The sequence below is a fragment of the Salvelinus fontinalis genome, unplaced genomic scaffold (genome assembly GCF_029448725.1).
Source record: "Salvelinus fontinalis isolate EN_2023a unplaced genomic scaffold, ASM2944872v1 scaffold_0204, whole genome shotgun sequence".
Taxonomy (NCBI): domain Eukaryota; kingdom Metazoa; phylum Chordata; class Actinopteri; order Salmoniformes; family Salmonidae; genus Salvelinus; species Salvelinus fontinalis.
The window spans coordinates 119645-134901 of NW_026600413.1; the positions used below are offsets into that span (position 1 = coordinate 119645).

The 15257-nt window shown below is 46.3% G+C and overlaps 2 protein-coding genes across 2 annotated transcripts; one reads left to right on the forward strand and one right to left on the reverse strand.

Annotated features, from left to right (window-relative positions):
- Window positions 1-5498: 5498 nt before the first annotated feature.
- On the reverse strand, window positions 5499-6856 carry LOC129844695 (apolipoprotein A-I-like). The gene is made up of 4 exons (XM_055912739.1): window positions 6804-6856; window positions 6641-6694; window positions 6296-6446; window positions 5499-6148 (listed from the first exon to the last, which is right to left on the reverse strand). Exons 2-4 carry the CDS (start codon window positions 6678-6680, stop codon window positions 5572-5574), a joined length of 768 nt encoding a protein of 255 aa, XP_055768714.1. The 5' UTR covers window positions 6681-6694; window positions 6804-6856; the 3' UTR covers window positions 5499-5571.
- Window positions 6857-9538: 2682 nt separating this feature from the next.
- LOC129844697 (apolipoprotein A-IV-like) lies at window positions 9539-11139 on the forward strand. The gene is made up of 4 exons (XM_055912741.1): window positions 9539-9616; window positions 9722-9777; window positions 10004-10154; window positions 10272-11139. The coding sequence occupies exons 2-4, from the start codon at window positions 9738-9740 to the stop codon at window positions 10846-10848; spliced, it is 768 nt and encodes a 255-aa protein (XP_055768716.1). The 5' UTR covers window positions 9539-9616; window positions 9722-9737; the 3' UTR covers window positions 10849-11139.
- The last annotated feature ends 4118 nt before the right edge of the window (window positions 11140-15257 follow it).

Consider the following 15257-nt stretch of genomic DNA (forward strand, 5'->3'; position numbering starts at 1 on the left):
GGTTAGCACACACATTTATGAAGAGGGAAATGCCTCACAAACAGCACCCATATAAATGGAGGGATTCAAAAAGACACCAGCTATGTGGATGTTGTTGTACAGGGCCCTTGTATTACAAAAACCTGGTCTGATCCAAGTCATATCAAAGGGCATGCTGGGGTTAAACAACACAATCAAACACTGCCTTCAGGGTTGGAGATTTACAATGACTCATCTACATGTGCTTGTTATCCACAGTATCTCCTCATCTCCACTTGTTCTGATGCCAGAACCAAACCATCCCTGACTACAGCCATTCTGTCTGGAACAACCTCTTATCTGCATCAAAACAATGTCTAATCTCATTCTGTGCATCACCACCATAGTGAGATAAGCTGCAAGACGCAGCTTGTTCAAAGAGACTCCCGTCTTGTGTCTTTCCACTGATTGACTACCTCTCAATGTCTTCTCAGTTCCCATCATATGGTTCAATAGGCTGTCATGTCTTCCTCAATAGACAGTCAATGAGATGAGGGAGATACTGTATATTACTCTAAACTACGCTCTTCTGTTGGCCATTTGATCAGGGTTTAACGATGCCTTTTGGCTCTGTGGTGGTGTGTCCTCCTAAGTGATGGGCGTGTGTGAACAGACAGATCCCCCCTCGGTGCCCATATTGGCACCAATATGGAGGAGACACATGGGCTCAAGAGAGGGTGTCGTCTGAAATCAGCATTTGTTTCCCTGCCGGACCCTCATCCTGAATCAGGGAGCTTTGACTTGTCAGAGATCATGTGGGCATATATTCAAGGAAAGGTTGCCTCTATGCTTAGCAAAGAAATTGGGTAGTTTAAAAAAATTGATTACAAAAAAATGAAGACAGGCACTAAGCAGGTTTGTCTAAGATGGCTTCATATCAGCAGAGTACACTATCTGAACCTGCTATGACTCATTATAATTTTCACTGCTGTGATTTCTCTTCCACATGTCCCCCTCACACGTCTGTTTGTCCCTCCACAGTGTGTTTGTGTACTGTCTGCTTGATGTTTGAGTGAGTTGTTTCTCAGTATCGGGGGAATGACTGTGAAGCCCGCGTGTCCTGTTGTCAGTGGACTCTGCCCCTCTACGTTGGATGGAGAAGGGGACGTGAACATGGAGGTGTGACGTGTGTGTGTGTGTGTGTATGTGTGCGTCCTCAGACAGACACTCATACACAGTGGGGACCCAGCCAGAGGGAGGAGTAATACACACCTGTCTGTAGCACATTCCAGTGAAACTCTGACCATTTTACCCAGCAAATGTATTTTATATATATATATTTGTTCTTAACTGACTTGCCTCATTAAATATATATATATATATATATATATATATATATATATATATATATATATATATATATATATATATATATTTAATGAGGCAAGTCAGTTAAGAACAAATTCTTGTTTTCAATGACGGCCTAGGAACGGTGGGTTAACTGCCTTGTTCAGGGGCAGAACGACAGATTTTTACCTTGTCAGCTCAGGGATTCGATCTTGCAACCTTTCAGTTACTAGTCCAACACTCTAAACACTAGGCTAGGGCTGGTGTGGGCTAGCCTGTGCCCATCTTGCCCACCATATACCCACATGGGAGTCATGTTTTCTGGGTATGAATGTCACATGCCATTACATTGGCATTACAAGTATTGACATGTAAAAGGACAGAGACTTATCACTGGATAAACCTGTTGCTGACACATGAGCTAGAGATACAAATGTCAGCTGGGCCAGTCTGGACTTAGGAGGCCCAGGAAATAACAGTCTCTAATTAAGTAAAGCAAAAATGGCGCCGGAGGAAATGGCAGCAGTTTTACGGGCGCTAATTGTGCTATTATGATTTTTTTTTCGTGTTATTTGTAACTTATTTTGTACATAATATTTCTGCAACCGTATCTTACAAAAAAGAGCTTCTGGATATCAGGACAGCGATCACTCACCTCGGATTAGACAAATATTTTTTCTTCAACAAGCAAGACGCACAGGACATTCTCCAAACACCCCACAGGGCCGACATCCCCGTTATTTGCAAGAGGAAGCAACGCAGGTACAGAGGACAAAGAGCCGGATGCCTGGTCAGGAACCGGAAAAGGCGGGAGAAATCACCAAAGTGAAATCATTGGACAGTAAACTAGACGAGGTACGATCACGAATATCCTACCAACGGGACATCAAGAACTGTAATATCCTATGTTTCACGGCATCGTGGCTGAATGACAACATGGATATTCAGCTAGCGGGATATGCGCTGCACCGGCAAGATAGAAAAGCACACTCCGGTAGACGAGGGGGGCGGTCTGTGCATATTTGTAAACAACAGCTGGTGCACGAAATCTAAGGAAGTCTCTAGATTTTGTTAACCTGAAGTAGAGTACATTGTGATAAATTGCAGGCCACACTACTTGCCTAGAGAGTTTTCAGCTATACTTTTCGTGGCTGTTTATTTACCACCACAGAAAGATGCTGGCACTAAGACCGCTCTCAGTCAGCTGTATGAGAAAATAAGCAAACAGGAAACCACTCACCCAGAGGCGGCGCTCCTAGTGACCCGAGACTTTAATGCAGGGAAACTTAAATCAGTTCTACCAAATTTCTATCAACATGTTAAATGTGCAACCAGAGGGATTTTTTTTTTGATCACCTGTACTCCACACACGGAGACGCGTACAAAGCTCTCCCTCACCCTCCATTTGGTAAATCCGACCACAACTCTATCCTCCTGATTCCTGCTTACAAGCAAAAATTAAAGCAGGAAGCACCAGTGACTCGGTCTATAAAAAAGTGGTCAGATGAAGCAGATGCTAAACTACAGGACTGTTTTGCTATCACAGACTGGAACATGTTCTGGGATTCCGATGGCATTGAGGAGTACACCACATCAGTCACTGGCTTTATTAATAAGTGCATCGAGGACGACGTCCCAACAGTGACTGTATGTACATACCCCAACCAGAAGCCATGGCTTACAGGCAACATTCTCACTGAGCTAAAGGGTAGAGCTGCCGCTTTCAAGGTGTGGGACTCTAACCCGGAAGCTTACAAGAAATCCTGCTATGCCCTCCGACGAACCATCAAACAGGCAAAGCGTCAATACAGGGCTAAGATTGAATCATACTACACCGGCTCCGACACTCGTCTTATGTGGCAGGGCTTGCAAATTATCACAGACTACAAAGGGAAGCACAGCCGCGAGCTGCCCAGTGACACAAGCCTACCAGACGAGCTAAATCACTTCTATGCTCGCTTTGAGGCAAGCAACACTGAGGCATGCATGAGAACATCAGCTGTTCCGGACGACTGTGTGATCACGCTCTCCGTAGCCGACGTGAGTAAGACCTTTAAACTGGTCAACATACACAAGGCTGCGGGGCCAGCCAGATTACCAGGACGTGTGCTCCGGGCATGTGCTGACCAACTGGCAGGTGTCTTCACTTACATTTTCAGCATGTCCCTGATTGAGTCTGTAACACCAACATGTTTCAAGCAAACCACCATAGTCCCTGTGCCCGAGAACACAAAGGCAACGTGCCTAAATGATTACACACCCGTAGCACTCACGTCCGTAGCCATGAAGTGCTTTGAAAGGTTGGTCATGGCTCACATCAACACCATTATCCCAGAAACCCTAAACCCACTCCAATTCGCATACCACCCAAACAGATCCACAGATGATGCAATCTCTATTGCACTCCACACTGCCCTTTCCCACCTGGACAAAGGGAACACTTATGTGAGAATGCTATTCATTGACTACAGCTCAGCGTTCAACACCATAGTACACTCAAATCTCATCACTAAGCTAAGGATCCTGGGACTAAACACCTCCCTTTGCAGCTGGATCCTGGACTTCCTGACGGGCCGTCCCCAGGTGGTGAGGGTAAGTAGCAACACATCTGCCACGCTGATCCTCAACACTGGATCTCCCCAGGGGTGCGTGCTCAGTCCCCTCCTGTACTCCCTGTTCACGCACGACTGCATGGGCAGGCACGACTCCAACACCATCATTAAGTTTGCAGACGACACGACAGTGGTAGGCCTGATCACTGACAACGACGAGACAGCCTATAGGGAGGAGGTCAGAGACCTGGCCGGGTAGTGCCAGAATAACAACCTATCCCTCAACGTAACCAAGACTAAGGAGATGATTGCGGACTACAGTAAAAGGAGGTCCGAGCACGCCCCCATTCTCATCGACAGGGCTGTAGTGGAGCATGTTGAGAGCTTCAAGTTCCTTGGTGTCCACATCAACAACAAACTAGAATGGTCCAAACACACCAAGACAGTCGTGAAGAGGGCATGACGAAGCCTATTCCCCCTCAGGAAACTAAAAAGATTTGACATGCAACATCGAGAGCATTCTGACTGGTTGCATCACAGCCTGGTACGGCAATTGCTCGGCCTCTGACCGCAAGGCACTACATGTGGTAGTGCGTATGGCCCAGTACATCACTGGGGTTAAGCTGCCTGCCATCCAGGACCTCTACACCAGGCAATGTCAGAGGAAGGCCCTAAAAATTGTCAAAAACCCCAGCCACCCCAGTCATAGACTGTTCTCTATACTACCGCATGGCAAGCAGTATCGGAGTGCCAAGTCTAGGACAAAAGGCTTCTCAACAGTTTTTACCCCCAAACCATAAGACTCCTGAACAGGTAATCAAATGGCTACCCGGACTCGCTACTTTTATAGCCTCGCTACTGTATATAGCCTGTCTTTTTACTGTTGTTTTATTTCTTTACCTACCTATTGTTCGCCTAATACCTTTATTTGCACTATTGGTTAGAGCCTGTAAGTAAGCATTTCACTGTAAGGTCTACACCTGTTGTATTCGGCGCACGTGACAAATACATTTTGATTTGATTTCACACACTCAACACAAGTATTTGTGTTGCTACAAGAGAGAGAGAGAGCGACACAGAGAGTGAGACACACCCAGTGAGACACACACAGTGAGACACAGAGAGAGAGAGAGACACACACACACAGAGAGTGACACACAGAGAGACACACAGAGAAAGAGAGAGAGACACACACACACAGAGACATAGAGCGAGAGAGACAGAGAGAAAGTCGAGAGACAGACACAGAGACATAGAGAGACGGAGATACACACAGAGAGAGACACTCAGAGACACACAGAGACAGGGACAGCCATAGTTGTGACTTTTCCTGCGTCCTTGAGTGACATATTGCATGTGTAATTGGAGTGTAATGAACTTAAAGGGAATATAATATAATTGACTATTAGCATTTGAATGAATGATGGAACAATCTTGCATATGTTCATAACTGCAATAGCTTTATTTTTCTTTCAAAATTAATGAAATTATAAAAAGTTGACATTATTCAACATTTAACAAGGTTAAAACAAACACATAAATATTTGAGTGTGAATGTTTGGTTGATATTTCTCACCCTGCACTAAATAATAATAAATATGACGCTCTGGGCATATGCCCAGTTTAGTTTCCATGTTTTACAGTGCAGTTCGGGGTATGACAGAATCACTCAAAATGTTTCAGAGGATCAAGGAGTGGTGTTGGTTTGGGCCATTTAGTTGGTGTTGGTGAAGGCCTGGTAGAGGGCGGTGAGCTGGGCCTTCAGGTCCTGGGCGTAGGGGTCCAGCTTGTCCTTCAGGTCCTCAGCATAGGGGGCCAGGCTCTTCTGCACCATCTGAGCTCTGGTGGTCAGCTGGCTCTGGAGGTTCTCGGCCATGGGGGCCACACTCTTCTGGAAGTCCTGCAGGCGCAGGTCCACTTTCTGCTTCAGCTCATCTGTGTAGGGACCCAGCTGGGACTGCATCTCCTTCACACTCTTTTCCAGACTCCCCTTCAGCTCCTCACTCTTCTGGAGCAGGGTGGCCCTCAGGGCCTCAGAGTCCAGGGACTCTGCATAGGGGGCCAGATCCTGTTTCAGCTGCTCCACTCTCTGCTGGACTTGTGTCTTGATCTCCTCTGCGTATGGCTCCAGTTTCCCCTTGACGCTGCCCAGGTCCTGCTCCAGACGCTCTCTCAGCACTTCAGCTTCCTGGGTAATCTTGGCCATGAGGTCCTTGGCTGCAGGAGGAAGCTGCTCCTGAAGGGAGACTGCGTATTGGCTGGCCACATCAGCACTCTCTGTGATACGGTCACTGCAGGAGAGGAGAGGGGTCAGGTCAGGATTCGGCAATGCAGTGCCTTAGACCGCTGCACCACTCGGGTGACTAGTACTCTGAGGGCTTCCACTACAGACATTACAAACATGTTATGACAACTAGATCACAGGCCAAATGACTTACTTGACATCCTGTCCCAGCTGAGACTTCCTGATCATCTGGACGGTGTCGTCGGCAGTTTTTGTTGCCTTGGCAACATAGTCCCAGAAGGCATCTGTCAGCTGCTCCAACTGTGGCTTGGGCTCATCAGCATAGAATAAGTTAGCATGGCAACCTGTTGGGGCATGGAAGGAGAGTTAGTTCCTGTGAAACTGCTAGTTTAACCTGACCTGCTTTATAACCTTACACTGTTCAAGGAGCTTGAATTAGACTAAGTTTAAAATAATAATCATTCTAATAATCTTGTTGCATTCAAATATTTTTTTTTACAGAGTAGTTATGCTTGTGGTAACATTAGATGTTACTTACCAGAGAGTATAGCAATTGCAAGCACCACCAACACCTTCATATTTGCGTTTCTCACTGAAACAGAAACATCATTAATCAACTACACTTCAATTACATTTGAATCTTAGAACCCTAAAATCCCAGTTTCTCAACACCTTGTTTTGAATCTCAGCATTGGCCTCACCTGTTTCTTTCTTGGTGTATCTCTGTGTATTCAGTCTGTCTGTGTGTCTATCAGGCCAGTGCTATGCTGTATTTATAGTCGAAACCAGAGCTGTAGCTGAAAGCCCAAAGTCCAGGAGTCACTGCCATGTCACCTCTCTTCCTGCTTCTACTACAACTCCTTGCTGGCTGTCACCACATGACTGTTCGCTTACTATATCGACATGCACATACACACACACACATGCACACGCACACACAAATCACAATGACAATACATTCTTTTGTTATGTTCATATTCAGTCTCTGAGCCTGACAGACTGAACATAGACAGACTAGACTTGATTAAGCTTGCTTTGATTGAACTTCAATATGTTTCCTTTGGGAATCTCCCCCACCACCACCATGGTCCTTTTTATTGGTTATATTGTAATTAGACAACTGTGCATGGACCTTGACCCTTCTACTGAAAGCCTCATTCTAGAGAAGACTTACAGTCAGGGATGCAACTTTCACTGGGAACATGTCCCCCCCCACATTCTGAAATTGCATTTTTGTCGCCCACAGTTTTATCATTGGAATGTGATACAATAGAGGCAACTGCGTGCTTTAGGACCATGCGGACGTCTCCGAGCGGTTGGGTAGTCTGTTTGGAGTGTTTATCCGACTGGATAAAAAATATATAAATAATTTTCCAAAATATGCCCCCGCCCCACTTCTAAAACCAAAGATGCGCCCCTGCTTATGGTAATACTAATGGGTAAAGGTATTTCACTGCTGACGGCCGGCAGATAACCTTAAACATGTCCACACCAAAGACACTTTGTAATCAGGTCAGGCAATGAGACCACAACCACATATAATACTAACTAGATTCTACGGATGCTGGCATTAGTACATTTTACTTTTCAATTTAGTGCTTTTCGACAAGGACATGATTTCATTCTATGGGTGTACCACAGGGTTCAATTCTCGGGCCGACTCTGTTCTCTGTATATATCATAATCATCTGCTCAATTATCACTCCAATGTTAATCTGCTAAATTGTAATTACTTCGCTACTATGGCCTATTTATTGCCTTACCTCATCACGCCATTTGTACACCCTGTATATAAACTTTCTTTTTTTCTATTGTGTTATTGACTGTACGCTTGTTTATTCCATGTGTAACTCTGTGTTGTTGTTTGTGTCGCCCTGCTTTGCTTTATCTTGGCCAGGTCGCAGTTGTAAATGAGAACTTGTTCTCAACTAGTTTACATGGTTAAATAAAGGTGAAAAAAAAAATATATATAGACATCCTGGCATTTGTTCAGCCATCAACAGTAGCATCCCAACGGTTGTGTCACCTCAACTGCCAACGCAAACCTATAGCGCAGTGTCAACCTTCACACATTTTAGTCATCACTGGGGTCAGAGGTTATTTGAGGTGTTGAACGTTTACATAGGGAATAGTAGATTCCAGGCAACTGCCTCTCCTTATTCTACTCTCTATAGAGTGGCACTGTGATGGTTTGTAATAAGGCACAGTGGGCAGATATGAGGTTTAGAACTCAACTCCTGACTTCACAGCTCCAGGTTACCAGGATGTGACATCATGAATAACTCAAGTGATGTAGAATGAGTGCTGTGAAGATTCTCAATCTGGTCATTCTCTGGGTAGACTGATCCACCTTTTTGACATGGTAATGTTGTTCCCAGACACTTCTTTGCACAATAACCCGGGGGCGATGTTATGACAAGGTCAACTACCAGTATAACTACCAGCATATTCCTAGACACCATACGTTATCTACTAGCTATTGTGAAATCACATCTAATGAATGGACTTGGCCCATGCGACCCCTAACCCTAGACCCTATCACAGTGTGCATGGGCCGGGGTCAAATGAACTTTGGTCAGAGAACTGACACATGGAAGTGCTTGAACACATGACCTCACAGTGAAACTGAAAACCATATCATAGAATATATTCTGGGAGTCAATGCCAGCTGGCTGGACATCAAACTTAAACTGACTATAAATCAATACCATATCTGATCACTGTGATATCTCATGAAGTTTGGAAGGAAGGTGTTGTCTGGACAAAGTGCTATTTATGTCTGAGAAATGGCTGTGATTGGCTCAGAGAATGGCTGATTCGATCTGAGACTTTCTGTGCCATCAAGGAAAAATCCATGAAACTGACCTGGTGTGAACCAGATACTCACTATCAGCATTGTAGAGTTGTAGCATCATATATAAAGACAAAGATACATTATGGTTGAGAGAAAGTAACAGGCTAGTGTATGTAAAAGTGCATAAGCCTCAATACAACACAATACATCTACCCTCAGATGATATTAACAGTAACAGACCTGTATAACTGCAAGGCCAACAGTGTCCTGCTGCACATGTATCACTACTGGATATCATTGAAAAACTATAGACAATGGGATTGAATGGAGATGTGTTTATCAGCATGCAGTCCCTGGAGATTGGTCTTCACTGCGTATCTCTGACCACTATTGTGTGTCCCAAACTCTGTTTGTGACACTTTACCCAGAGGTGATGATAACTCAGTGCTCTCCTGTGCATTCTGGGTCCAGGGGTTCATTGGGACAGGTCCAGGGTGAGTTGTCAGAACAGAACTGGGCTGGGTCAGGTAGACAGGTGCTGAGTGGTGCACTGCGGTCTGAGGGTTTATGATTTGGAGCACTGCTGACAGCGAGGCACTGGCTCCTGGACTTTGTGTTCCTTACTGCCCTGCTCACTATATATACAGGTCAGGACACGGCTGAAACTAGTCACTGCAGACTGGACTCAGAGATACACCAACACACTCATACACAAAGACGGTAAGCTGGATTCTACAAGTCCATGGTATTATTTGATAGCATTCCATTATGTTTTTTTTTCTGGTGGATTACAATGTTTTAAGTGATTGTTGCTTTATTTCACAGAATCTGATTGAGAGTCATGAAGGTCCTTGTGGTGCTCGCTCTGGCTGTATTCACTGGTGAGTGGGATACAAGAATATTCAGATTATAAGTGAAATTTATAGAGCTGAAGTACAGCAACATAATACATTCCATCAATCTACCAAATTAATTTTAAGTCAATAGTCAATAATAACAACCATAGCAGAGGGAGTATAATTTTCTAGTTACCTTAATGCCGCCAACAGGCTGCCATGCCTAACCAGTTGTTTCACAACAACTAACACTTCAGCTACGCCCCAACAGGCTGCCACGCTAACCTGTTCTACGCTGATGAGCCTAAGCCACAGCTGGAGCAGCTGACAGATGCCTTCTGGGACTATGTCGCCAAGGCAACGCAAACGGCCGACGACACCGTCCAGATGATCAGGAAGTCTCAACTGGGACAGGATGTCAAGTAAGTTATGTGATCTGTGATGTAGTTGTTATAACGTGTGGAATGTCTATAGTCGAATCGCTCAGATTACTAGGATGGGGACCTGAACATGACCCCCTCTCCTCTCCTCTCCTGCAGTGACCGCATCACAGAGAGTGCTGATGTGGCCAGCCAATACGCAGTCTCCCTTCAGGAGCAGCTTCCTCCTGCAGCCAAGGACCTGATGACCAAGATTACACAGGAGGCTGAGGTGCTGAGAGAGCGTCTGGAGCAGGACCTGGGCAGCGTCAAGGGGAAACTGGAGCCATACGCAGAGGAGATCAAGACACAAGTCCAGCAGAGAGTGGAGCAGCTGAAACAGGATCTGGCCCCCTATGCAGAGTCCCTGGACTCTGAGGCCCTGAGGGCCACCCTGCTCCAGAAGAGTGAGGAGCTGAAGGGGAGTCTGGAGCAGAGTGTGAAGGAGATGCAGTCCCAGCTGGGTCCCTACACAGATGAGCTGAAGCAGAAAGTGGACCTGCGCCTTCAGGACTTCCAGAAGAGTATGGCCCCCCTGGCCGAGAACCTCCAGAGCCAGCTGACCACCAGAGCTCAGATGGTGCAGAAGAGCCTGGCCCCCTATGCTGAGGACCTGAAGGACAAGCTGGACCCCTACGCCCAGGACCTGAAGGCCCAGCTCACCGCCCTCTACCAGGCCTTCACCAACACCAACTAAATCACAAACCCTTTCCTCCAACTGACTACTCTTTCCCTTTTGACGACTGTATTCTCCCTTCAAAGCCTTAGAACATGCCACCATGGTCAATAGAATGAGGGAGAGTTTACAAAGATGAACTTGGTAATGCAGATGAGGTCCATTCTAAATTTTGTATGAACTGAATTGGCTCTGATGAGTCAATGACATCTTTGTATTTTGTTTGTTTGTTATCTGAAGGTTGCTCAGTGACTGTGCCATATTGGTGTTGTATTCTTAATTTATAGAAATAAAAAGCAAAACTAAACATAACTTAAATGTATTGTGTCTGATGTATCGTGTCTATGATGCTAATTTAAATAATTTAAGCTGCTTCCACAAATTATGTGGTGACAAGAGTATGAGGTGGAAAGTCATATTAGTACATAAACATTGTCCAATAAGACTGGTTGCATGTAGGACTACTGTATGCCGCTGATCCAGTCATCTCTCCTCAAAATATGGATATGCCCCTGCTGGTTAAAAAGAGGTACAAGTATAGCCTTATATACCATCAGAAATAAGTGTGTATCACAGCATAAACAAATCTTGAAGATGTTTAAATATTACATTCACCTTTTAGTCATTTAGCAGACGATCTTATCCAGAGCGATTTACAATTAGTGCATTCATCTTAAGATAGCTAGGTGGGACAACCACGTATCTCAGTCATAGTAAGTACATTTCTTCTCATTAAAGTAGCTAAATATCTTACTCAAAGGGAGACTAAAAGCTATTGGAATTATAGCCTGCATTGTTTGTCTTCAAAGTGGGAGCCATAATTACAATATCTGTGTGGTGAAAATTGTGTTGTTTGCTCTATAACCTGTTAGTTCCTATGCCTTGACACCGTGATATACAATATAGGCCTAAGTCCGAGACAATAGAACACACAATGGCAGAATAAATTCAACCACCAATACCAACCGAACCAACCAATAAATTCAACCACACCTTTGTTTCATCACAAAACCGGAGCGCCACATATGTCCGGTGTAGTCCACAAAGCATATTTCTATTTCCGGGTTGGAGGGAGTAGTCGCATTCCGCTTCGCTCCACAGGTAGTATTACCATTTCATTTTCATTTTCATTACAGTACAACGGTTTGATTTGTTTGATCTTAGCTAGCTACATAGCCGTCTTTGTATCAAACATAATTGTGTAGTTATTGAGGTTCGCTAGCCAGCTATTTTCGTCCTAACGTAACGCAACGTAGCCAACACTGCTAGCTAGCCAGCTAGCCACCGAATAGCAGCATTGTAGAAACGAGTGCATTACAACGGAACGACTTGATTAGTGTAGTGTTAGCTGGCTACACAGTTGTCTTTGCTATCTTTGATTTGTTTGATCTTAGCTAGCTACTTAGCTGGCTACAAAGCCGTCTTTGTATCAAAGATAATTGTGTAGTTATTGAGGTTCGCTGAGGTTCGCTAGCCAGGTATTCTCGTCCTAACGTAACGTAACGTAACGTAGTCAACCCTGCTAGTTAGCCAGCTAGCCACCGATTAGCAGCACTGTAGAAACGATTACATTACAACGGAACGACTTGATTAGTGTAGTGTTAGCTAGCTACATAGTTGTCTTTGCTATCTTTGTATCTAAGATAATTGTGTAGCTTGAGTAATTATCGGTTAGCTAGCCAGCTATTTTCGCCTGCCGCGCTGCCGTCCTCCTACCTAGCCAACACTGCTAGCTAACACTGCTAGCTAGACAACTTCTACCGAATAGCAGCACTGTAGAAACTTACATTACTAACGGAACGACTTGATTAGCGTAGTATTAGCTAGTTGTCTTTGCTGTTCTTGTATCCAAGATAATTGTGTAGTTTAGAGAAATTTAGAGAAATTGTCGAGGTTACCTAGCCAGCTTCACTTTCAACAACGCAGCCACTGCTAGCCAGCCTACTTCACCAGCCAGCAGTACTATATCATTTTAGTCAATAAGATCTTTTATTTTATTTTTTTGCAACGTAAGCTTAACTTTCTGAACATTCGAGACGTGTAGTCCACTTGTCATTCTAATCTCCTTTGCATTAGCGTAGCCTCTTCTGTAGCCTGTCAACTATGTGTCTGTCTATCCCTGTTCTCTCCTCTCTGCACAGACCATACAAACGCTTCACACCGCGTGGCCGCGGCCACCCTAACCTGGTGGTCCCAGCCCGCACGACCCACGTGGAGTTCCAGGTCTCCGGTAGCCTCTGGAACTGCCGATCTGCGGCCAACAAGGCAGAGCTCATCTCAGCCTATGCGTCCCTCCAGTCCCTCGACTTCTTGGCACTGACGGAAACATGGCTCACCACAGATAACACTGCTACTCCTACTGCTCTCTCTTCGTCTGCCCACGTGTTCTCGCACACCCCGAGAGCTTCTGGTCAGCGGGGTGGTGGCACCGGGATCCTCATCTCTCCCAAGTGGTCATTCTCTCTTTCTCCCCTTACCCATCTGTCTATCGCCTCCTTTGAATTCCATGCTGTCACAGTTACCAGCCCTTTCAAGCTTAACATCCTTATCATTTATCGCCCTCCAGGTTCCCTCGGAGAGTTCATCAATGAGCTTGATGCCTTGATAAGCTCCTTTCCTGAGGACGGCTCACCTCTCACAGTTCTGGGTGACCTTAACCTCCCCACGTCTACCTTTGACTCATTCCTCTCTGCCTCCTTCTTTCCACTCCTCTCCTCTTTTGACCTCACCCTCTCACCTTCCCCCCCTACTCACAAGGCAGGCAATACGCTTGACCTCATCTTTACTAGATGCTGTTCTTCCACTAACCTCATTGCAACTCCCCTCCAAGTCTCCGACCACTACCTTGTATCCTTTTCCCTCTCGCTCTCATCCAACACTTCCCACACTGCCCCTACTCGGATGGTATCGCGCCGTCCCAACCTTCGCTCTCTCTCCCCCGCTACTCTCTCCTCTTCCATCCTATCATCTCTTCCCTCTGCCCAAACCTTCTCCAACCTATCTCCTGATTCTGCCTCCTCAACCCTCCTCTCCTCCCTTTCTGCATCCTTTGACTCTCTATGTCCCCTATCCTCCAGGCCGGCTCGGTCCTCCCCTCCCGCTCCGTGGCTCGACGACTCATTGCGAGCTCACAGAACAGGGCTCCGGGCAGCCGAGCGGAAATGGAGGAAAACTCGCCTCCCTGCGGACCTGGCATCCTTTCACTCCCTCCTCTCTACATTTTCCTCTTCTGTCTCTGCTGCTAAAGCCACTTTCTACCACTCTAAATTCCAAGCATCTGCCTCTAACCCTAGGAAGCTCTTTGCCACCTTCTCCTCCCTCCTGAATCCTCCTCCCCCTCCCCCCCCCCTCCTCCCTCTCTGCAGACGACTTCGTCAACCATTTCGAAAAGAAGGTCGACGACATCCGATCCTCGTTTGCTAAGTCAAACGACACCGCTGGTTCTGCTCACACTGCCCTACCCTGTGCTCTGACCTCTTTCTCCCCTCTCTCTCCAGATGAAATCTCGCGTCTTGTGACGGCCAGCCGCCCAACAACCTGCCCGCTTGACCCTATCCCCTCCTCTCTTCTCCAGACCATTTCCGGAGACCTTCTCCCTTACCTCACCTCGCTCATCAACTCATCCTTGACCGCTGGCTACGTCCCTTCCGTCTTCAAGAGAGCGAGAGTTGCACCCCTTCTGAAAAAACCTACACTCGATCCCTCCGATGTCAACAACTACAGACCAGTATCCCTTCTTTCTTTTCTCTCCAAAACTCTTGAACGTGCCGTCCTTGGCCAGCTCTCCTGCTATCTCTCTCAGAATGACCTTCTTGATCCAAATCAGTCAGGTTTCAAGACTAGTCACTCAACTGAGACTGCTCTTCTCTGTATCACAGAGGCGCTCCGCACTGCTAAAGCTAACTCTCTCTCCTCTGCTCTCATCCTTCTAGACCTATCGGCTGCCTTCGATACTGTGAACCATCAGATCCTCCTCTCCACCCTCTCCGAGTTGGGCATCTCCGGCGCGGCCCACGCTTGGATTGCGTCCTACCTGACAGGTCGCTCCTACCAGGTGGCGTGGCGAGAATCTGTCTCCTCACCACGCGCTCTCACCACTGGTGTCCCCCAGGGCTCTGTTCTAGGCCCTCTCCTATTCTCGCTATACACCAAGTCACTTGGCTCTGTCATAACCTCACATGGTCTCTCCTATCATTGCTATGCAGACGACACACAATTAATCTTCTCCTTTCCCCCTTCTGATGACCAGGTGGCGAATCGCATCTCTGCATGTCTGGCAGACATATCAGTGTGGATGACGGATCACCACCTCAAGCTGAACCTCGGCAAGACGGAGCTGCTCTTCCTCCCGGGGAAGGACTGCCCGTTCCATGATCTCGCCATCACGGTTGACAACTCCATTGTGTCCTCCTCCCAGAGCGCTAAGAACC

Coding starts and splice junctions, on each gene's coding strand:
- LOC129844695 (XM_055912739.1), bottom strand. CDS start 6,680: ATGAAGGTGTTGGTGGTGCTTGCAATTGCTATACTCTCTG. Junction 6,447..6,640: donor TGCAATTGCTATACTCTCTG/GTAAGTAACATC, acceptor ATGCCCCAACAG/GTTGCCATGCTAACTTATTC. Junction 6,149..6,295: donor CAGCTGGGACAGGATGTCAA/GTAAGTCATTTG, acceptor CCTCTCCTGCAG/TGACCGTATCACAGAGAGTG.
- LOC129844697 (XM_055912741.1), top strand. CDS start 9,738: ATGAAGGTCCTTGTGGTGCTCGCTCTGGCTGTATTCACTG. Junction 9,778..10,003: donor CGCTCTGGCTGTATTCACTG/GTGAGTGGGATA, acceptor ACGCCCCAACAG/GCTGCCACGCTAACCTGTTC. Junction 10,155..10,271: donor CAACTGGGACAGGATGTCAA/GTAAGTTATGTG, acceptor CCTCTCCTGCAG/TGACCGCATCACAGAGAGTG.